We start from the raw sequence: 23,298 nt of genomic DNA on the forward strand, positions 1-23,298 counted from the left end.
AGTCTGGCTCTCTGCTGCTCATCCGACGTAACTGCACAGCCCAGAGGCTCACCCCCAGGGACAGGCACGGCCCCACCCTGGCCAGGCCTTGTGGAGGTAACTCAGTTCCCACGGGGCCCATTACCACCCCCAAAAGCAAGAGCTGGCTCCGGGCAGAGAGGGCGTGGCTGAGAGGCAGGAAGGGAGGGATGCAGATGGGGGTTGGGGTGCTCTGAGATGTGAGGGACTGGGCGTCCTGAGGTTTGGGAAACAGAACATTTCAGTGATGGGTGGGGCCGGAAGGAGTTGGGATCCAGTGGAGTTCATGGGTTCGTTTGTCCCCCTCTTAGTTTCTTTGCCTCCTTAGCCTTTAAAAGCCTAGGCAGGACCAACTCCCCACTTTCTACAAGTCTTCTTGGCCTGCCTTCATTATTTTATTTGATTCATGAATAATTTTGAGAACCTGCTCTGTGCCAGGTATTATGTTGGGTGCTGTGAGTATGGCCCCAGGCAAGGCCCAGTCTTTGCCCTTTTGCAGGTTAAGACTCAAGTGTGGAGGGCTTCCCTGGTGGCGCAGTTGTTGAGAGTCCGCCTGCCGATGCAGGGGACACGGGTTCGTGCCCCGGACTGGGGAGATCCCACATGCCGCAGAGCAGCTGGGCCCGTGAGCCATGGCCGCTGAGCCTGCGCGTCTGGAGCCTGTGCTCCGCAACGGAAGAGGCCACAGCAGTGAGAGGCCCGCGTACCGCTAAAAAAAAAAAAAAAAAAGATATCAGGGAGGCTGTGTCCATCGTAGCCACGTTGGTGATGATGATGAGCTGTGAGGGCTGTGGGGATTTTTCGGAAGTATGTGGGGAGGTCTTTTCTGGGCAATAGAAAAGCCCAAACAATAAACATCCCCTAAATAATTCAAGGAAAGCTTCTCATAGGAGGTGAGTTTTAAACTAGTGATGAAAAACTGATACAATTTTAATAGGCAGAGATGAATAACAGGATAATCTAAACTCAAACCAGCCCGATAAAATATGGGAACATATTGGTTTATGGAACTGGAAAATTCAGGAGTAATGGCTTCAGGCCTGGATGGATCCAGGTGCCCAGAACATGTGTCAGGAATTGTGCTTCCTCAATGTTTCATTTCTGCTTTCTTCTGTGTTGAACTGTGTTAGCTCATTCTCAGGCAGACTTTTCCCAAGTGGTGGCAGAAATGATAACCAGCAGCTCTGGGCTTCTATCCTTCCAGCTTAGCAACCCTAGCACAAAGACGATGTCACCCGCTTACTGCAGATGTTCTGGGGCTGACCCTCACTGAACTGGCCTTGGTCACAGACTCTGAAGCTGGGGCTGGAATTAGTCCCATACAAACTATATGGATGGAGGGTGGAGATGGGTGGATCCCCAAAGGAATTTTAGATGTGGGAAGAAATAGGCAAAAAAAAAAAAAAAAATGTGTTTATTCTACCTTTTCTGGGAGAAGTCCCTCTCAGAAACCATCTGTCAGCGGATTGCTGACCTGAGTTTTTCAAAACTCTCAACCAAGGTTTAGAGGTCTTCTGAAATGGAGAGCTTGTTCTGGTTATCCATTGCTGCATGATAAACTACACTAAAACTCTCTCTCTCTTTTTAAAAAATGTATTTATTTAGTTTTGGCTGCGTTGTGTCTTCGTCGCTGCGCGCGGGCTTCCTCTAGTTGCGGTGAGTGGGGGTTACTCTTCGTTGAGGTGCGCCGGCTTCCCATTGCGGTGGCTTCTCTTGTTGCGGAGCATGGGCTCTAGGCGCATGGGCTTCAGTGGTTGTGGCTTGCAGGCTCAGTAGTTGTGGCGCACGGGCTTAGTTGCTCCACGGCCTGTGGGATCTTCCCGGACCAGGGCTCAAACCCATGTCCCCTGCACTGGCAGGCAGATTCTTAACCACTGCGCCACCAGGGTAGCCTCGTCTTTATTGAATTTGTTACAGCATTGCTTCTGTTTTATGTTTCGGTTTTTTGGCCAAGGCATGTGGGATCTTAGCTCCCCGACCAGGGATCGAACCCGCATCCCCTGCATTAGAAGGCGAAGTCTTAACCACTGGACCACCAGGGAAGTCCCAGCTGCTGCTTTCTGCCTTCGGTGATGAAGAAGGCTGGGGAAGCTACTCCCCAACCCCCAGGGGACTACACCCAGGATGGATCCAAATGTTGTGGGGACCCTCAGCTCATCCAACCTTTTTTTGTTTGTTTGTTTGTTTTTGGCCGGGCTGCGTGGCTCGCGGGATCTTAGTTCCCCGACCAGGGATCGAACCTGGGCCCCCGGCAATGAAAGCACAGAGTCCTAACCACTGGACCACCAGGGAATTCCCAAGCTTATCCAACTTTGAAGGCCCTCTTTAAGAAAAAGAATAGACAATTGGGTAGCGAGGCTTGGAAGGGACTTGTGCGGGTGAGAGATTGTGAAGTTTCACCTTCATCAGCTTTGCAGTGAAATCGCCTCTGCACAGGTAGAGAGGACGGCATCTCCAGCCAGCACCAGCAGCTGCTGAGCCAAAGTGAGACCAGGGGAATTTTCCTGATCCGGCAACCAGTTAAGCTGCCGCTGTATTCCTCCTTTGAAGAATGAGGGGGTGGGGGTCCCAGGATCAAATGATGCCCCTATGTCCCTCCTCTCCTGATGGAGAAGCCAGAGTTGGCAGAGGAGGGAAGGAGCAGGCCTGCTCCTTCCCTCCTCCCCCACTACACCACCCCCCCTCCCCATCAGGGCCCTGACCGGCGTGGTGAGGAACAGACTTTCAGAGCAGATTAGGAAATGGGAGTTTTCAACTGGACTGGACTTTGGAAGGTACTGGTTGGAGAAATGTAAAATGGGTTCATGTTCATATCCCACCAAGTCAAAAGTCTTTAAGAATCTGATTACACAGACATTGGCTTGGAGTTTAAGTCGTGCTCTTGCAGAAAAGAATCAAGGGGTCACAAAGCAGGGCTGCCTGTGAGAGAAACATCTCCAGAGCATCGCTGAGAGGCACCCCAAGGCCCAGAGCCTGAACTCCTGGGTGTGCTTCCTGATCCCAAGATTTGCTGCAACTGCGGTGATCGACAAGGCTTTTCACCACTGGGAGCCTCAGTTTCCATGTGTGTCAAATGGGTTGTGTGAGGATTAGGGGTCGTATATGGGGACGTGCTTTTTAGGTGATGGGATCGATGTTCCCTGTGACAGAATGGGTAAGTACCAGTGTGGCATGCCCTTCTCTGGGTCCAGGACCAGAGACCCAGACGCAGGGGTGGGTGGTAAAGTGCAATGTCCCTGGTGGAGGTGACAAAATGGCTTTAGTTTGGATGCACGAGTCTCTAGACTGTGACAAACAAGCTCCTCGCTGTGGGAACCTGGGTTTTCCAGACATCGCAGTTGTCCTTCTCCCCAATTTCTCTGCTCCCTTCCCCCTCTGGGAGCAGGGCAAGCCGCCTGTCCCACCCTAATCTCCTTGTCAAAGTCTAGTCACTAACTCACGAGGATGTTGACAAGCGAGATGCGCTGATCTTAGAGACCTCACTTCACTCTCCTTTGCATCGTCTCCTCTGGGGCAGGACCTGAAAGATTCCTCCACCTTCTAAATGCTGAGTCAGCACGAGAGTCCCGACAAGGCTACCAGGCTGTGCGCCTTTTCTCTCACAAGGTCCTAACCTCTGCGTGGGTTAGGTTCCCCCGTAAATGGAATTTCAGGAACAGTCATACTGCAGGGAAGGGCCCGGCCTGACTCTCGGTGGAGTTGAGGCTTAGAGAGAGACATCATCTCTTGTCATTCATCCTTCACTCCCTCCTCCCTCCAAATTCAGTGTTTATCTCCTTTTCTTTCCTCTTAAACCGGTCCAACCCCCACTGCTTCCCACAATCCTTTTGAGACACTTTTGACTGCAAAGAACAGAATACCTGATTCAATCTGGCTTAAGCAAAGAAAACAACTTGCTATCCCATCGTACTGGACTAGCAGGAACTGGTTAAGCCTAGTGAAGGGTAGAGGCTCAAACAAGTGGCAGCAGGACTTAGTCACTGCCCATCTGTTGGTTCTGCTCCTTCTTTGTGGTGGCAAAACCACTCAAGAGTCACATCCTCTCAGCAACCCCAGAGAAGAGATGCAACTTCTGCCCTTGGCTTCTAGCAATGTCTCAGCACGTAGCCTTGTTTGCTTCGACTGGGTCACCTGCCTGTCCTTGAAGCAATCCCTGTGGCCAGAGGGATGGAGCGATTGGGCAGGACTGGAGGGAGGTCTGGGGTCAGTTCCACAGGGACTGAGAGTGGGGCAGGGATGGTTGCCCATCATGGAGCAGACAGTTGCTAGGAAGGCAGAACACCCGACGTCCATCACGAGTCATCATGTCAGAAACATTGAGCCTGGGGCCGGGATAGCTAGGCTCAAAGAAAATAGATGACCAATGGGCTGGTCACCCATGGGTGGCTTTGGGATGTTCTCTCCTGTTCTAATGTGCCAGTGGTAGGCTCTGGAAGGGTCGGAGGTAGAGTGTGGGTTTTGGTGAGGTCTTGTCGAGAGATCAGTGGACCTCAACTTCCCCATTTGGGGGCCCCCTTCCCTCAGAATCGGACTCTGGCCTCCACGGTTCCTGGGTCCTGGCCGTAGACAAGCTCTGCTCTTCTTTTCCTTCCTCTCTCCTGCCTATGACCAAGGGATGAGGCCACACCACCCATTTCCAGAGCCTCAGAGACCCTGGTCTTTTCTAGAAGCCTGAAAGGCCTGTAGCTTCCCTGCTTGGTTCCCTCAGAGCAGATCCCCTGAGCAGAGGGGTTTCTGGGCGGGGGGTTGCTGACCCCAGTTCATCTCCCCCTGCCTGGGTCATCTCTAAGGTTCACCCCTTATCTGAAGCCCTCCATGGCGATGCCAGGTTCGAGCCCTCCGGGGATGGGGGTGTTCGGGCCACCCAGGCCAAAAGGACCACATACCGTGGACTGGAAGAAAGCACACCTTTATTCCAGCCCCCACCCTGCCAGGACCCAGCACCACGGCACATGGCCTGGTGTCCACAGCGCACAGTCCAGATCTCGGTGAACGCGGTCCCACAACGCAGTGTCACAGGTCCCCCAAAGGGGGGTGTCGGGGGTCCACTGCAGGTGGGGATGGGGAGCAGGGCCCCGACCCTGAGGAGCAGCACAGACAAAGGGGCCAGGTGAGCCCTGGGTCAGGGTGCGGCGTCCCGGCTATGGGATGGAAGCAGCAGCAGAGCTGCGGGAGGTCCCTGCTTCGGCCAGCGCTGCTCCTGGCGACAGAGCCATCCCGAAGGCAAGGCCACCCCGAGCGTGGGCTCCTGGCACAGGCCAGCTGGCCGAGGTAGTGTAAACACGTCTGAGGGTGAGGGGTGCCTAGTGGCCAAGCCGGGTGCTCTCTGGGCTGGGAATTGCCCGGGTCCCCGGAACAAGAGGGGTGACCAGGTGGAGAGGACTTGGGTCTGAGGGCAGCTGGGCTCTAGGAGACTGACTGGGCCCAGGAGAAAAGGTTCCACGGAAATGGAGGAGAAAGGCAAGGAGAAGCTGCCCGGCAGAGAGAGGAGACTAAGGGCAGAAAGGAGACTGGGGCTTAGCTGTTTCCCTCCTCTTCTCCCACCAGCTCTCTGGGGCGGGTGGTCCTGCGTTCTCCTGGCTGGGGAGGAGGACAGGCCTCTCCTTTACCAGCTCCTCCCCCCGTCACTTGCCTTTGAGACTGAGTCCCAGGAACAAGGCTGAGTTGAGGGTGGGAAGGGATCCGCTCAGCCCTGCCCGCCCCGCCTCTGCCCCAAACTGGGTTTGGGCCCCAGGTCATACTCCTCCCCCTCTGGGGGTGCCTTGCCCCAGCCTGTCCACACTAATCCTCCTGCACCTAATCCCAGGCCAATTCTTTCCCGAAGCTCCGAGCCTGCCCTTGATTCCTGGGGCCTAAGTACAGAGAAAATCTGAAGAGAGATGTTTAAGAATGTACATAATTTTAAAAATATCTTGTGTGTGTGTGCATCAGGGTTTTTAAAAAAATCTTTAATTCATCATCTCTGAACTCGGTTAAAAATGTTCTTTAAATTATACTATATTACTCACTATAGCAGCACCACCTTAGTAACCAGAACCTACAAGTGCTGGATTCTAGGTATCTTGTCTGTTCTTCCTCTACCTTTAGGAAGGAGGGGCAACCATTGAACTTGTGGACTTTACGAGCCAGGCAAAGCGATCTCCAGCAGTGCCTGTAATCCTAACATCAGCTGCTCCAGAGTCCTGAGGTCTAACGTCTACAGGCTCTGGACAGGTACATAAGAGATGTTCAGAAAATCTTGGTGTCTCGGAGTCCACGGGGAGGGGTGGGCACTCCACTCCCCGTGGTGAGAACAGAAAAGCGAAACCCTGGAGAGACGGGACGCGGGGACGGTTGCTCTTTCGCTCCAGCAGGAAGTCAGCAATCGCCCCTGCGGGGCTTTGATTTCAGAGAAGAGGGAAATTTGGCAGCCATGTTTACAATGTGGTAGCTCTTGATTTCTAAATGTTAGCTCAAAACAAAAACAAAACCACTTCATTGATCAAACGAAACAAGTCTCAGGGCTAGTTTCTAGGCTGGTTTTTATGAAATCTTAGCAGTTCTGAGATTTTAGGGATCCTAGGATCCTTTCGTTCTCTGACTCAGAAACTTTAATGTGCATAGAAATACTCTGAAGGAACTCTGTTAGGGTGTAGATTCTGTTGCAATACGCCTGGGCCTGAGATTCTGCGTTGCTAACAAGCTCCCAGGCGATGTCGCTGCTGCTGGCCTACCTACCACACTGTGTGGTGAGGATTTAGTTCATCCTTCCGCCTAGGAAGTCCCTCTGACTGTTCTCTCCCTGCTCAAAGGGGTCTCCAGTTCTGCTTGCACATCTCCAGGGACTGGAGGCTCACCAGCTAGTGACAGCCTGCGTTGGCTACAGCTGCTGCTAACTTCTGCCAGGTTCTGCAGCAATGGCGAAGGCCACCCAGAGTCCAATATGCCAAGGCTCAGGCTCTGGGACATCAGAGTTCCACAAAAGAAGCTTTACCTGGGGACTTACTGGGATGGGAGGGGTTGATACTTGTCGCAAAGATCTAAGCTGGGAGGATTTTCTGTTCAACTGCCTGCTCAGCGGCGCCCGGTTAAACAGAGAATACTACTATTCCTGGGTGTTCTGGTTAGGAGAGATTTTGTGGAGTTTGTTTACCTTCGTTTCCCCAAAGCTTTGCAACAAGCTTTTCTCTGCACTTGGGCAAAGTATGTGGTTATGCCACAGAAGGAGGGGGATGGAGAAGCCCTCAAATCCTCAGGCCACACGACACCCCTGCTCTGGTGGAATAGGTGGTCTCCACCTCCTCTGGGGTTGGGACATCCAATCCCAGATCCTCCTTCCTGGGGCCTTTCTGATGGGCTCAGGGTCACTGGGGCTGGAGGCCACGTGCCCAGTGCCCTGTACCCCAAGGCCAACCATTCTGAAGGCCAGCTGTCAGGGCCGGAGGGTATGGAAACCACCTAGGTAGGCCACTCTTCATTTTACCACGGAGGGGAAACCAAGCCCAGAGAGTGCATGAGACTTTCCCAGGGTCACACAGCTGGTTTGCAACCAGCTCTTGCAAAGGCTCAGAATCCTTTGAGGCAGAGCTGGACGGAAGCCACTGGTATTAGCCAGACTTTTGGTCACCTACAGCAGCAACTTTCAGGAAAAGGACCTTCTGGAATAATCCTGAGGGAGAGAGGAGTGTTTCAGAGGGAAACCATGGAAAGGGGTCACGGGGGTTCACCTCAGTAGGGGAGAGTCATTCTCGAGTCTGGACTCCTGGCCCACTCCAGACCTACCGAACCAGGGTCCCTGTGGCTGGGAAATCCCTGGGTTTAGGAACCAGCCTGGGCTCACCAAGTCAGAGAAGGACGGGGACACCTGGCTTGAGTGGGACGTTCTGCAGGCAGGCAGGGCTAGGTCCTCAGGCTGGGGAAGAGGTGCCCGTCCTCCAGGAAGCATGTGTGTAGCCCCCGGGGTCTGTGGGGCGTGGGAGCCAAGGGGGCAGTACCTTGTCCCAGGCCCAGCCTCACTTTCCGGAAAACTGGCCCGGCCTCGCCTTCTCCAGCTTCTGGCGCCGCTCAGGCGGGATACTCTGCAAGCTGATGCCGTGGTTGCTGGCCCTGTGGCGAAGGGAGGGGCGGCCTCATGGAGGGAGGATAGGCAGTAGGAGGGTGGGGTCCAGTGCAGGGCAGGAGGGGAGGGAGGGCATGGAGGGACCAACTCGGTCATGGCGCGTGAAGGCCGGATCCTCACCCCGGTTGCAGGTCAGGCGGTTTGGGGATGGGCTTGTCGAAGCCGCGTCTGCCCACCAGCCAGTACGTTTCCTCGCAGCCCTTGCCCTGGGGAGACATGGGGGAGGGGAGGACTCAGGCGGACTGAGGCGAGGGCCGGTGGATCTCGAGGTCTCAGTGGAACCGGGCGTGGCGAGTTGCGTCTTCCAGCCCGGCCTCACCTTCAGCTCCGTGTGACCCCGCACCTCGGTCTGGAAGCCCTCGTTTAGGGCGCAGAGAATCTCCACGGTGCTCCGGTTCACGTGGATGCGGTAAGCTGGGACGGCAGGGGACACCGTGAGCTCAGAGGACACCGTGAGCTCAGGACACCCCTCCCGCGCCCCCTCCCCGCCCCTCCCGCCCCGTCACACTCACGCAGCCCGGTGGACTCCATGCGCGAGGCGGTGTTGACCGTGTCCCCAAACAGGCAGTACCGCGGCATGGTGAGGCCCACCACGCCCGCCACGCACGGGCCTGTGGAGACACGCGCTGTCGGTGGGCTGGCTGGCCCGCGCTGAAGCTGGCCTGCTGGCGGCTGGGTGGCACCTAGGGCTCGGGGGGCCTTTAGCACCGCATAATCTCCACTGGCTTCCCAAAGAAACCCTCTCAAGCGTACCCTCCCAATTACAGTGCGGTGCCTGCTGTTAAAAGGTGGCTTCAAGACAAGTCCCCGCCCCCACCCCCTCCACGAGTTTGCCTCCCATCTAGGAAACCTGGAGCCCGGCCCTAACGAGGGAGATGGGCTGGAGAGCCCGGGAAGGCGCAGAGTTACCCGAGTGCAGGCCGATGCGGATGCGCACGGGCACCTCGGGCATGTGCCGCATGCGGAAGGTGCCCACAGCACTGAGGATGTCCAGAGCCATGTTGGCGATCTCTGCTGCGTGCCGCTGCCCGTTCCGTTGGGGCAGCCCTGAGGCCACCATATAGGCGTCCCCGATTGTCTCCACCTGAGGAGAGGATTCAGTACTGAGCACCCCGCCAATGCCAATGTCCCTTGTCGGGAGGCCTAAACTGGGGTGAGTGCAGAGATCCTGGGGAGCCTTCCAGCTGGGGGACTGAGCTGGGGACCGGCAGAGGAGAAAAGGGACAGGAGGGCTGGGAAAGAGGATCGTGCTGGTGACCTCGGGCAGGGGGGCGGGGGCCGGAGAAGCTGAAGGAGGGCTTGCCCCCTACACACCCCACCTTGTAGACATCATGGGAGCCGATGATGGCGTCAAAGAGCGTGTAGAGGTCATTGAGCAGGTCCACCACTTCGATGGGCTCACTCATGGCTGAGATGGTGGTGAAACCCACAATGTCACTGAAGTACAGTGTCACCTCCTCGAAATACTCGGGCTCCACAGGTGTCCCCATCTTCAGCGCCTCAGCCACAGACCTGGGGATGGCAGGTGGTGAGCTCACCTGGAGGCCACCCCAGTCTGGCTGGATTCCAGCTGTCCTCCCCACCCACCTCTCCCCATAGGCACCCACGGAGGCAGCATCTGTGTGAGCAGCCGGTCTGTCTTCTGCTTTTCCAGCTCCAGCTCCTCGGTGCGCTCCCGGATCAGGTCCTCCAGGTTGCTGGAGTACTGCTCCAGCATCCGCAGCATCGAGTCAATGATGTTCATCTTCCGGCCCTTGTTGATGCTCTTGAACTAGTAGGAAGAGGAAGCTGGTGGGGCTGCTGAGGACCTGGCCTGCCATGCCCCCTCATGGGGCTGTATTATTCCTGATCCTCTGCCCCCACCCCCTTTCATCTATACCCATCGAGCCCGTGCTGCCCTGTGCTGGGCACTGTGTTTTCACACGTTATTAGGAGGTCACCTGTTCTGTTAGCAACTGACAAGGCGCTGGAACCAGCCCAGTCTTTGGACTCCCAGGCCAAGGGTCCTTCTCCCTCACTAGGCCAAACACATGCTCAATAAATGTCATTTGAATTGAATTAAATATTTCTCCCACCCAGAGATCCATCTTCCACTCCAAAGGCCTCCACAGCCCCCGTTCTAATTCTGTCCCCACCAAACCCTTAATCCTCAGAAGACCCCTTAGGAAGTAGCCTGGAAGGTCAGAGATCCTGCCGGCTTGCCTTCCTGCAGCCTCCCCTCCCCCACCCCAAGTTGTTGGCAAACGGCCAGCCCAGTCCTTGCCCAGCCCAGCCCCTGACCAGCTCGAAGGTGCGGTCCATGGAGGGCCGAAGTTCCGGCTGCTCCGCCCAGCACTGTTTCATCAGCTGGATGCACTCCATGGGCGCCTGGTCCATGGACACCGAGGGCCGACACAGCGGAGGGGGGCTCTGTACCCTCTTCACCACTTCTGGAGGCATGAAGGGAACAAGAGAGGGGGTGTGCCGGAACAGAAGCCACCTCTGACTCTGGCCTGATTGTTGAAGCTCAAGAGGAGGGGGCTGGAAGGGGAAGCTTCAGTAGGTGGGGAAGTGTAGTGTGGGAGGTGTTGCTGGGAGCAACAGGACCCTGAACGCTGGGGGCCAGGGGGCAGTAGGAGGGGCCAGGCAAAGAGACTGACATTTATTGCACATGAGACAAGTGAGCGTTAGAGTGATCAAGCAGCATGCTGTATCCTATGCGTGATAATATAGATCTGAACCAGATCCGTCTGCTCTGTTTCCCCCTTCCCCCTATGGTGCTGCCTCCCTGGGGCCCCTAAGAACCAGAGAGGAGCTTGCTACCACCGTTGGGGCAGCAGGCTGGGTCCAGGGTCGGGACAGAGGAAACCACTGACGTCTGGGTGCTGGCCGCCCCTCCCATCCTGATGCTTGGCTCTCCACAGCCCTGACCCTTCAGAACTCAGTTCTAGGGAGTCCCACATAAGTTAAGTCTCAGCACCGAGCAAGGCTGGGTCTCTGCCTAACAGCAGGGTGTCTTTCTAGTCCAAAGGCCAGGCGAGGGCGGCCGTACCCTCGGGAGTCAGCTCCAGCATGGCGTAAGGGGCGCTGCGGCACACGACCTCTTGCATGATGATGCCCAGACTGAAGACGTCGCCGGCCAGCGTTCCCCGGCGCTCCAGGGCCGGGTCCCGAAGCAGCTCCGGGGCTGTCCATAGCTGGTCTGGGGTCGGGGAAGGGGGCGTGGGCACGCGGAGGGCCATAGAGGCGCTAGGGACAGACCCCCCCACACCCTCACCAGAAAGCCCAGGCTCGCACCCGCTCAACTCCCCAGCCTCAGTCTGGCCCTGCTGCCCGCAGTGATCCCCAGGAGAAACTAACAGAATCCCAGAGCAGGTCTCAGAAAGCCGGGTCCTCACAAATAGGACCCGCCCTTTAGACAAAGCGGTGCCGAGAGCAGACTAGGTCCCTTGGGCACAAGCCCCGCCCTTAGGCAAAGCCACACTAGAAGCAGACGCCCCCCCCAAAGGGCAGGAGCTCCGCCCCTCAGGCACAAGTCCCGCCCCCTAACGACTCCCCGCCTCCCCAGTCATGGAGCCAGACCCCCTTCATCTCAGAGGTCACAAGATCTCCTCCGCGGCAGGAGTCCCGTCCGGTGGGTGTGGGATGGAGAGAGTGCGAGGGAAGGAGGAAAGGAGAGGGCCTTGAAACAACGGGGATGCGGGGGCTGCTCGGCCGCCCGGGAGGCAGCCGGGGAATCCTACCCTCCGCGCTGGGAGGCTCCGGTAACACCCTCTGCGCTTCCAGCAGTCGCCCATGACCGTGGTCGGTGACTTTAAGCACGAACCTCCCGTCCACCACGCAGTTCCGTGACTTCAGCCGCCCGTGGGCCACGCCTCGATGGTGCAGATACCTTATTCCCTGGAAGAAGTGGCGTCAGGGGCAGCCTCAGCCCACGCGGTTCCTCTCGCCGGCTCCTCCCCGCCGCAGCCCACCCGGTCCCACCCCGACACGCACACCTTGATGAGGTCCAGTAGGAGGGAGGACTTGAACATCCAGTCCAGCTTTATGTCTCTCTGAGCGAGGAGGTCTTGGAGGGAGCCACGGGCACAGTGCTCTGAGACCACAGCCAGCATCCCTTCCCCGGGGGCCGCGGCACCGCCAGCTCCCCCGGCCAGGAAGAGCCCCAGGTAGAGGGCCACGTTCTCATGCCGGAGCTCCCGGATCTGGGGGAGGGGGTGGGAATTAACAGGCATTTGCTGTTTTGGGAGAGAGGTGGGGAGGAGGCTGTTCTTCAGTTCTGTTTTTGATTGGAGGATGGGGTAAAAATGGTGAGTGGAGAGGTCTATAGGGCATGTCGGGGCTTCCTTCTACAGATACCTTCTCTCTCTAGGAAAGACAACACAGTCAAAGGCCACCGTGCAGACACTGAACGTGGTGTTAACTTAAAGTTATGAATGAAAAGACAATTTTGCGCTGGCAAATCAGGACCCAGGCAGTTTCTGATTTATTAACCATAAGACTTTGAACTTCCTGGGTCTTAAGGGAAAACACCTCATGAAGGAAAAGCTCCTGGTACTCACCGCCCCCCACCCCCAACTTCTGATATAACCGTCCCTTGGGGGGAGAATCAGGCAGACACTGCAGTGCTTTCAAAAATCACCAGAAGTGGCTTATGCTGGTGACTCAGCCCAGGGCTGCTTTGCTTGTTACATCATTGTGCCAGATAGATGCACCCCCCCCCCCGCCCCGCCCCCCGCCACGTTAAGGAAGAAGGACTAACTAGTTGAGCTGTGTCCCAGAGGAGCCAGCAACAAGGCCACACCCACTCGGTGGGACAGAGGCCCTCACAGTCTGGCTGGGAAAATGAGGGCTAGTGGGTGACTGGTGCCCTTTCTAGTTTTTCTTTGGTCCAACAAGGGGCTTCTTTTCATCTTAATGCCTGTTGTTAAACGGTGATTTAGTCCGTTGACGACTGGTAGCCCACTTAATGACTTAAGTCATTCTGCAGCTGTGACCAAGAGCTTCTATGGCGGCATCCAGGAAGGAGGCCAGGCCAAGGCTGTATGGTGTTAGGGGTAAGGGGGGGCACTAAGGTTGGAATGACCAGAATAAGCCAGTTTATAGCCTCCTTGCCAACTTTCCACGTCACTCAGTATGCACCAACTAGGCCATTCTGTGCAAGCAGCCTGACAGAACTGGAAACCCATTCATTTTCTAGCATTCACTCAACAAACATTCACTGGATGTCTCTAATGTTCCAGACACTGTGCTGGGTGCTGGAAATATTAATACAATGGAGGGGGAAGGGGAAAAGCCCTCACTCAGCTTACAGTGCAGGGAGGGAGGCAGATAAGAAATAAGCAAGCACACACAGGTGAACAATTACAAATTATGATCAACACCTCCAAGGAAAGAACTAGTGTTATAGGAGAGCATGATAAGAAACCTGCTTTAGAGAGGAGGGGACACTTCACTGAGAGCTCTTCGTCGTCCCTGCCACAGTGGGGTCTACTTGGACTCAGCTGCAAAGAGAAGGCAAGGAGGGAGGAAACGATGGCCACCTCACACCCCATCACAGGCCCACTCTCACCTTGGAGAAGGCCATCTTGGTCGCTGGGCGGATAGCTATGTGCTGTTCCCCTGGGAATTTCTTCAGCCAAACCCAGTCTCCCTGGAGCAGAGACAGGAGTAAGGAACTCGGTTTCTCAAAACCCCATGATGTGAGGAGCCGTAGAGAGCCCCCGTGTTTCCCTTGGCTCCCTGCCCCAGAACCCATCTTCCATGTGACAAAGAGCTTCAGGAACAAGGGGTATAACGTCTGCCAGCCCACTTCACAGCCAGCTGCGTGAGAGCCCGCCCGTGGGAAAGAGAGACGCAGAGGCTGTCCTCACCACGCCAGATGCGCTCACCAACAGCCCTATTAAGTGAGCCATCACCACCACAAGTGTCATTGAAATCACAGCCCTCATCACCACCCGCTGCCATAAGAGAGCACTGTGGTGGGCGTCAAGGAGTCTGGGTAGATCACGCGTTATTACAGACTAACGGTGAAGGATAGACAGCTCCCCTGCAGGCTCTGGGCCTCACTGTCCTCAGCTGTCCGCAGGGCCAGTTCATGGGCGTGCGACCCATGCAGTCCCCCAGGGCCCCGTGCTCAGAAGGGCCTGAGCTTGGCTCAGTGATCTGCTGCTGTCATCCTGAATGAACAAAGGGCACCTCATTTTTATTTTGCCCTAGACCTTGCAGATTATGTAGTTGGCCTTGCCTGTTGATAAAGGATTTGGACTAGGAGGGAATTCTGGGGGTTTGGTACTGACCCCTAAAGAAGATTTGGAAATAAATGTGGAGACATTTTTAATTGTCACAAAAACTGGGGGCTGTGATCAGTGGACAGAGTCAGAGACAAGTGGCGCTAAACATTCTTCAAGGCATAGGGTCCTGCCCCAAACGACAATAGTGTTCTACTGGGAAATGGCTGCAATGGCCTCTAGGTGACATACTAGGAGTCTCTGCATTCTCTCCACGACATGACACCCAAGAGCTCTACATCTCCACTCCCTCTTCATTAGTGGAGCTCTCTCCCAGCGCTCTCTGAAGCTGTTCTCATTATCTCCCACCCATCCCACCACATTCAGATCTGCTGACCCCGTGGTTAATGTCCTAATGCCCTTTTGTGACTTTCTTTTTCCCCTCTAAGTCTTGCTGCTCCAGAGTGTGATCTGATTGGGGTAGAAGTGCTGGTTGGGGCCAAGACATGGGTCTGGCTTGCGTCAGAGATTAGCTCAGTCTGGAAGCCCCTTCCTGAACAATCCAATCCTGGAAAAGTCCTCTTTGTGACCATGAGATCACTTCCCAGATGAACCTCTGTCTCAATCTTTCCAGGGAGGCCTGTGCCCTTCAGTAACCCAAAGGCTTGGAGCACTGAGGGGGAGGACGATGACCTCAGTGGCCTCTTCAGGCTACATGCTGGTCCCATCAAACTCCCCACCGTCAAGGCCTCTAGTCTTTAGGCCACTGTGATTAGCCTTTGAAGAGCCCTCACCCGGATAATGGCTAAGGGAAAATCCCCCAGCAGGAAGGATTCCCAGATGCTCCCCTTTGAGGAGGAATCCATGAACTCTCCCTAGTTCCCATTCTGGGCTCCTATCCCCATTTCCTGGACTCTACAAGATATGACGCAACTCCAGGAACGGAGCCTGGCCTGCCCGGGTCTCAGGCTCACCTCATAGAGGCCAATGTTGGTGTAATCCGGGCTCTGGCTGTGGATGCTGCGAACGTCTGACAAGCTGCGGGCGGCCAGACTCCATCGACTCCCCTGGGCCACCTGGAGGGTAGAGGTCAGTGCATGGGGTCAAAATATACTACGGGGTCAGAGTCCTGGGTTGAGGTCAGGCTTAAATCTGGGGATTAAAGAGGGGAAGGGAAGAAATCTTAGTTCGGGCAGGTGATAATGACATTACTTCCCAAGTACACGACACTTCAGAGCTTACAAAACAAACACATTCATTTTCTGTTGGCGCTTCACCCTGTCCAAGGAAAGCGGTCAGGACAGGGGCTGTTATCCTCATCGCACACATGAGGGCGTTGATCCCAGCACTCAGACCTGGGATGGAGCCAAGGCAGAAACCAGGCCTTCCCAGGTGGGGGCTGGGGTGAGGGCTGGCCCAGGCAGGGGACCGAACATATAGGGGAGGACAGCTGGGTCCTGGCTCCCCTCCTCCCCTACCTTCCGAGAGCTGCTCCTCTGCGGGGGGAGGAAGGTGACGTCATCCAGAGTCAGGATGATCTTGTTGGGGCCGGAGACCATTTGGATGTGAAGTAGCCGGTGCCTGGTAGAGAAAGGAGGTCATCTTCGCAAAGGGGACCAAGGTCCATGAGAGGAAGCCAGTGGGGGAAATGAAAATGCTGGCTCAGGGGAGGGCAGTCATCCGCAAACCAGACCCCCCTGGGACTCCGCCAGCCCTCCAAGACTCCTTCCTTCTCCCCCTCTCCAAAAGACATCCTCCCTCCTTCTACTCTTGAGTGGGCCCAGCCTGCTGCACAGTTGCATTTCTGGCAGGTGGAGAGCCAAGCTCCTCTCCTACTTACCCTACTCACCTAAAATAATGGGCCAGGAAGGCCCCTGTCAGCCCCATCAAAACCACCAGGAGGAAGCCGAGAAAGACGACGCCGGGCTCCACTCCTGGAGTGAGAGGAGAGATGCTGAGGACTGTAGCAGAGGGGAGGCATCCTCTCTAGCAGAGGTCCCCAGCCCCCGGGCCGCAGACCGCTACTTGTCCGCGCAGCCTGTTAGGAACCCGGCCGCACAGCAGGAGGTGAGCGGCGTGAGTGAGCGAAGCTTCATCTGCCGCTGCCCATAGCTGGCATCACCGCCTGAATACCCCCCCGCCCCGCCCCAGTCCGTGGAAAAACTGTCGTCCACGAAACAGGTCTCTGCTGCCAAAAAGGTTAGGGACCGCTGCTCTCTAGGGAAGAATGCGGTCACGTCAAATCTTGGAGGCTCCAGAAAAGGGGGATGGGAGCCCATAACAGGATCTAGGGAAAGGTCATGGGGTTCTGCAAAGGGCGGGGCGGGGGGTGGTCTGGGAATACTAGAAAGGTTCCAAGAGGGCTCCAGGGGCTCGGCAAGACAGGGGTCCTGCACAAGCCAGGGGTCTCTGAGGAGGACCTGGAAGGGCCTCCAACAGGAGTTACAGGATGAGAGTTCACTCCACTTTGTGGAGGGTTCATGGTCACTGTCCCAGTGTGGGCTGGGATGTTCGCCCTCACCTCCGTTGCAGATGACGTCTGGGTCGAACCAACACGAGGGGTCGGGCCCAGGACCCCGTCCCCCTCTAGGAAAATGCACCGGGGTTCCCGCGGAGCGGAAGAAGCCCCGGGTGGGGTTCAGCACGTATGTGGTGAACAGCCGGTCCCCGGCTGCATCCGTGTCCAGCAGCACAAAGGAGGGCTCCTCGGCTCCTCCCAGGGCCCCACAGAAGCCGGGGACCTGGGCATCCCGGACGTGGCGGGCCACGGCTGCTCCGGACACCCAGCCGCCACCTGCGGCCGCCCGCGCTCGCGCCACGCCCCCGGCCAACAAGAAGACCGAGTCATAGATGGTGCCGAAGAGAGGGGATACCTGGGGAGGAAGGGTAAGGGGTTCAGGTTTCGGGGTCACGGCCCGTAAATAGACGGGGACTTACTGTCTCCGCTTATCCTTTCATTGGGCCCTTCGAGTCCTTCAAGCCCTGTGTGTTTTGACTGTTCACACCTCCTAGTTAGTGGTTCCATATCTCTCCTCATTGGCTCTCTCTTCCTCTCTCCCCAATTGTCTATCCCACCCCTTTTTACCACTGCCCTTTCCTCTTTTCAGTATTCTTACGCTCTTCTTATCACTTGTCACTTCTAACTCCAATGCCTACATCTCCTCTCTTCCCTCTCCTTTTGGTTGCCCTGCATATATTTTTAAAATCATTACCTACCATTCATTGAAAGCCTTCTTTCTCATCTTTTGGTTGGCTTCTATTTTCTATCTTTAGGTCTTTTCTTTTCCCCAAGGCAACCACCTGATCTCACGGAGCTTCTCTATTATTCCCAGTTCCCATCTCTCACAGCGCCAGGCACTGTGTAGAGCACTAGGGATATATCAGGGTACAAGACAGAGTCCCTATCTTGAGGAATCTTTCCTCTAGTGGGGAGAGACAGACAGGGATGTTAATGCAGTGTAATGAGTGAGGGGAGGGGTAACTGAGGGAGCTGAGGAGACAGAAAAGATGCCCAGCCCAGGCTGGGGGAGGAGGAAGAGGCTTCCAGAAGTGACCATCCCTCAGGGGACGAATCCGAAATATCTGGGGGAGTGTAGGGACAGGAGAGAGGGAACAGTACACCCAGTAGCACAGAAGCAAAAGAGAAGGTCACATCTGGGGAACCCAAAGTAGCTCGGTCTGGCTGAAGTTCAAGAAAGAAGGAAGAGAGAGGAAGACATGAGACCTGATAAACCAAGTGAAGAGACCTGTATCTATCCAGGGCAAGAGAAGCCACTGGGAGACTTTGGATGGGGGCGTGACACAGTCAGATGTGTCAGATTTCTGAAGTTCACTCTGATTGCTGGGTGGAGAAGGGCCTGGGGTAGGTAAGCGTTGAAGCAGAGACCACTTGGGAGATTTTATTTGGGGATTTGGACCAGAGGTGCTGTGGCCTGAACCAGGGGTGTGACAGTGAGGATGGAGAAAGTAGATGGATTCAAATGACCTTTGGGAAGCATAAGTGACAGAACTTGGTGTCTGGATGTTGGGGGAAGGGTTAGAGGAATCAAGGGTGACTCCCAGGGGTCTCACTTGGGCAGCTAGGTGAAAGGCTATGCTACTGACTGAGAACTGAAGAGGGTTTTCCCCACCATTTCCCCCACCTCTATTTCCCCACCTGTCCTCCATCCCATCTCACCACTGTTCTTGGGGAATCCTGGATATTAGCTGCTTGATGGGAATAAGCTGTGAATCTAGATGGTTATAGAAGCCCTTGCTCCACCTAGGGACCTTTCTGCTTCTCACAAGATGTAAGGCTCTCAAAAAGTTAAGACCACTAGGTGAAGCCCCAGAGGAAACACCTCCGAACTGGGCATGGAGGCTGGATCTGTATTCTCCCTCCTTCCTGCTCTCTTAAGAACACCGGTTGTTTGATACAGACTGTATGTCATGGCCGTGTTGGAAGTGGGTTTACTTTGAAGTAGACTGCAAAAGATGCTGCAGTGCAGAGTTTGTTAGCGGTTGCTCCTCGGAGCTGACCTTGAGAAGTCTCATTGCCAACTCTCTGGAAGCAATTCCAATACACAAAGCTGCTCCAAGCAAGGCCAGAGCCTTTACATCACCCAGGACATGCAGAGCTGCTGGTTATTCTCTCCCTGCTGGCCTCCTACTCCCTCCTATTGACTGCATCCTCCTCTCATTCCATCGACTCTATCCACTTCTCTTCCCATTGCCTCCAGCCTCCATCTCCCCTCTTTGGCTATTCTCTGCTCTCTTCCCCTCTTCCCTCCTCCCTGGTCCCTCTACCTGCTGCAGATTGAGGTCAGGGGGCAGCTCCTGATGCTCTTGGGCCCTGCGCAGACTGTCCAGCACGCTGCCTCCCGGGGGACAGTGACGCGTGAGGGTGAGCACCGCATCGTGGGCCTTGCGAAGCTGTGAGCTGTTGGCGAGCACGGCCAAGGCGTCCGGGCCTGGAGACAAGGCGTAGTGCAGCGTGTCGAAGGGCAGGAAGACCAGGGACCCATCAGCCAAGCCCAGCTCCTCTGCAGCCTCCAGCAGGCAGCGCTGCTCCTCACCGCCCAGCAGGACCGAATGCATCACCATGATCACTGCTGCGGACAAGAGGCTCCGCTCGGTGCTCTGTCCTTTTCTCGCTGGACGGCCGACCCCCCCCGCAGCCTGCAGGGGAGCCTACCTCTGACTCTGGGTCCACCTTGGACCCTCCTCAGGGCCTCCCGGGCTCCAGACAGGTCCGAGGGCTCCATAGAGGTCACCAGGGCAACGGGCAGACCCCGGGCCCTGAGCGCCGTGGAAAGTGCGCGTCCCGCCTCCACCCACAGGTCCTGGGGGGCGGTGACCACGGCCACGTGCGCCCAGCGGAACGCGCGCAGGAGGGCGTAGAGCGCATCCGCCGCGGGCGTCACCGCGGGAGCCGTGGTGCCCGCCGCCCGCATTCCCGGGCAGCCCCAGGGAACCAGGGCGATCCCCGCCTCTTGAGCTAGTAGCTCCGCCGGCCGGCAGGCTGCGGGGTTCACCGGCCCCACGAGGCCTGAGACGCGGGTGAGCGCGGAGGATACCGCCCCCAGCGAGCCCGGCGTCCGGCACGGTTCGGGCAGCAGCGCGACCTCGAAGCGGGGGCCGTCCTCCAGGGCAGCTTCGTGGTTCAGGCGGGCGGCGGCCAGGCGGGCGGCCAGGTCCGGGCGGGCACGGGCGAAGATGGGGTCGCAGGCCCAGGGGCCCAGCACCCCAACTGTGAACACAGCGGAGAGGGCGGGGCGCGGCAGGAGCAGCAGCGGCAGCAGCAGCAGCAGGGGGCGCAGCAGAGGCCGGGGTCGGGACGGCGTCCGGGGAAGGCCGGGCGGAGACGGAGCCTCCCGCGTGGGGGCGCAGAGCCCGGGGTCCCGAAGCCCACCCGCGAGGAGGGCGCGGGCGGTCATTGCCGGCTTCTGAGAGCATAAACAGAGCAGCATGAGAGGACGCGACCCCCAGGGCTCTCTTAGGGCTCTCCGCAACCCCCAAGGTTCTCAAAGCCCAATTAACCCACGGCTTGTCTATGCTTCCACACCCCCCTCCGCGGGCTTGGATGACTATATGGGGTCAGGGGCATAGCCTGGAAGCACCCCCTTTCCCCCCCGGTTTGCTCTGCTTCCCGCTCCCCCTTGTCTGCCCCTCTCCCCCTCTTAGAGCTGTCAGGGGTCAGTGGGGACACTCCCATTCCCTTCCATGGTCTCTTTCCGGCAGGAAGGACCTGGAGTCCGTGTGGAGGGGGCTCTGCCACTCACCGGAAAGTCCGGGGCTCGGGCCAGGGCCGGGGCTCGGGGTCACAGGGCCGATCCTTCTGACGCCCTCCCACGGGTCTCCTTTGCCAGGGCCCAGGGCGGGGGTGTGGGAAGAGCCGCCCAGAGCCCTTAATCTCCCCAAGCTGATTAGGGTCTCTTAAGCAGGCAGGGAGGGGCTGGTGGAGGATGGGGCTCCCTGGGGTGGGTTCTGTCCTAGCTTCCAGGCAGCCAGCCAGATTCTTTCCCCTCCCTGTGTCCCAAGCCCCCCACCATAACCCCCAGCATAAAAGCAGCCGCAGGTCCCGCTGTCAGGCTGCTGCCACATTACCCTGCTCAGCCTGGGAAACAGCAAGATGTGCCCATGGAGACCTGTGGGTGATCAGTCCTGGGGTCCCATTTCCTCCAATCTTGTTTCCAGTTCTGCCAGCCAAGTCCGAACCAAGTCCCTTGGCTGGCAAAGTCTACACCCAGAGACCAAACCCAAACCCAGTCTGATACCTGCCTTCTCTCACCTGCCCACACTTGATTCTCTGACCTCCACTTCTCCATGCCTAGGTAAGCATCCCTTTGGCTTTGGGTAGGCAGAACCCCAGGAAGAAATGGAAAGAACTCTGACCTTGGGCAGGCCTGGGTTCAAATTCCTCCTTATTGGCCTTGTGACCTTGGGAAAGTTTCTTAATCTCTCCCAAGATTGTTGTGGAAATTATCTGTGACAATGAATATAATTGCCAGGAAGACAAAAATGGAGAAGACAATTTTAAAGAAGAATATAATGGGATACTTGCCGTACTATATATCAAAATTTATTACAAAACTATAATAATTAAAACACTGTAGTATCGGTGCAGGGATAAACAAATAAACCAATTGGACAGAATAGAGACTACTGAAACAAACCCAGCAAAAATGGAAATTTGTTGTATGAAGGAGTGGACATTTCTTATCAGCTTTTCCACAAATGGAGCTGATTAGTTAGCCATACAGGAGGCGGAGGGAGGAGGTAGAATTTGATCCCTATCTCACACTACAAAATCAATTCCAGGTTAAAAAATACATAAAAACACAATTTTAAACTTTAAATGAATCATTTTCCAACTATCATGGCAAAGATTGGATCAGGAAAGAATCATCAGTGGATGCTAAAGCTAGGAAGAAATTTTGATGAGGAGCAGGATATTTGCATATCTTTTTTTTTTGAAATATGTACTTATTTGTTTGGCTGTGTGGGGTCTTCGTTGCGGCACAGGGATCTTCATTGCCTGCATTGCTGCCAGCGGCATCTAGTTCCCTGACCAGGGATCGAACCTGGACCCCCTGCACTGGAGCGTCGAATCTTAACCACTGGACCACCAGGGAAGTCCCCAGAGTATTTGCATATCTTAAGGTGTCTCCCTACCGATTGCTTATGAGTTTGGGGGAGCAAAAAAATAAAAAGCAGTTATTAGGGCTTCCCTGGTGGTGCAGTGGTTGAGAATCTGCCTGCTAATGCAGGGGACACTGGTTCGAGCCCTGGTCTGGGAGTATCCCACATGCCGCAGAGCAGCTAGGCCCCTGCGCCACAACTACTGAGCCTGCACTCTAGAGCCCGCGAGCCACAACTACCGAGCCTGCGCGTCTGGAACCTGTGCTCCGCAACAAGAGAGGCCGCGATAGTGAGAGGCCCGCGCACCGCAATGAAGAGTAGCCCCCGCTTGCCACAACTAGAGAAAGCCCTCGCACAGAAACGAAGACCCAGCACAGCAAAAATAAATTAATAACAATAAAAAAAGCAGTGATTATACAGTGGAGAAATTGGACAACACTTTGACTAGCATTGGTCAACCAATGAGGGGCAGATAGACATTGTGTCCCTCCAGACATCATAACCTGAGAAAGATACAATACTACATCTTTGGAATACTGCACAGATGCAATACTGCACAATATTCATCTATGTATGTTCCAGCCGAGAGTGCATTTCATCAATCTAATCTCAAGGAAACAGGAGATAAACACAAAATAAGGAACATTCTACTGAAAAGAGGGGAGGAGCCTGTATTCTTCAAAAATGTCAATATCATAAAAGACAAATAAAGGTTGAGGAAATGTTCCAGATTAAAGGAAGCTAAAAAGATATGACAATTAAATGCAATACCTGCCTCTAGTTTGGAGCCTGTACAAAGGGTTTTTAAAACTGCTATATGGTTATAGAGTTCATAGGATTATAAAAATGCTATAAAGTGTATCAACATCAAATTTGTCAACTGACGAAACTGGGATATGAACAGGAGATTTGATAAAAGTATTTTATCAGTGTAAATTCTGAACTGTGCTATCCCTATTTGTAGGAAGTACACACTGAAGTATTTAGCTGTAAAGCACCATAATGTATGTAACTTACCCTCAAATAGATCAGAAAAAATATATGTACATGTTTTATGTCATATGTATTACATACTATATGTTGTATATTATACTTATCAAATGATAAACAAATGTGATTAAATGTTAACACTATCTGGGTAAAGGGTATATGAATGTTCTTTGTACTATTTTTATCTTTGCAGCATTTTGTAAATTTGAAATTATTTCCCAATAAGAATTAATAAAAAATTTTTAGATAAAAAGAGAATGTCTTTATCAATTCAGAGTAGGAAAGAATTTCTTAAACAAAACACATAAAGTACAAACCATAAAGGAAAATATTCATAAATTTGAAAATATTAAAATTAAAATT

General features: G+C 55.1%; 1 protein-coding gene and 1 long non-coding RNA gene across 4 annotated transcripts; one reads left to right on the forward strand and one right to left on the reverse strand.

Annotated features, from left to right (window-relative positions):
- Positions 1-3: 3 nt before the first annotated feature.
- On the forward strand, positions 4-9,898 carry LOC117309427 (uncharacterized). The gene is made up of 3 exons (XR_004523704.2): positions 4-96; positions 1,624-9,269; positions 9,771-9,898. It is a non-coding gene; the product is annotated as an uncharacterized lncRNA (long non-coding RNA).
- On the reverse strand, positions 5,948-20,331 carry GUCY2D (guanylate cyclase 2D, retinal). 3 transcript variants are annotated; one of them, XM_033847031.2, is made up of 19 exons: positions 19,499-20,319; positions 19,111-19,415; positions 16,847-17,198; positions 16,175-16,259; positions 15,804-15,906; positions 15,300-15,401; positions 13,668-13,748; positions 12,094-12,300; positions 11,839-11,995; positions 11,148-11,297; positions 10,397-10,545; positions 9,724-9,887; positions 9,436-9,628; positions 9,026-9,200; positions 8,629-8,727; positions 8,436-8,530; positions 8,237-8,322; positions 7,992-8,103; positions 5,948-7,666 (listed from the first exon to the last, which is right to left on the reverse strand). In XM_033847031.2, exons 1-18 carry the CDS (start codon positions 20,271-20,273, stop codon positions 8,010-8,012), a joined length of 3,372 nt encoding a protein of 1,123 aa, XP_033702922.2. In that variant the 5' UTR covers positions 20,274-20,319; the 3' UTR covers positions 5,948-7,666; positions 7,992-8,009. The 3 variants fall into 3 exon arrangements, with proteins under 3 accessions (XP_033702922.2, XP_033702921.2, XP_033702920.2); XM_033847030.2 differs by having other exon boundaries at positions 8,237-8,530; positions 19,499-20,329; XM_033847029.2 differs by having other exon boundaries at positions 5,948-8,103; positions 8,237-8,530; positions 19,499-20,331.
- Positions 20,332-23,298: the final 2,967 nt, after the last annotated feature.

Source organism: Tursiops truncatus, chromosome 20 (assembly GCF_011762595.2).
Source record: "Tursiops truncatus isolate mTurTru1 chromosome 20, mTurTru1.mat.Y, whole genome shotgun sequence".
Lineage (NCBI taxonomy): Eukaryota > Metazoa > Chordata > Mammalia > Artiodactyla > Delphinidae > Tursiops > Tursiops truncatus.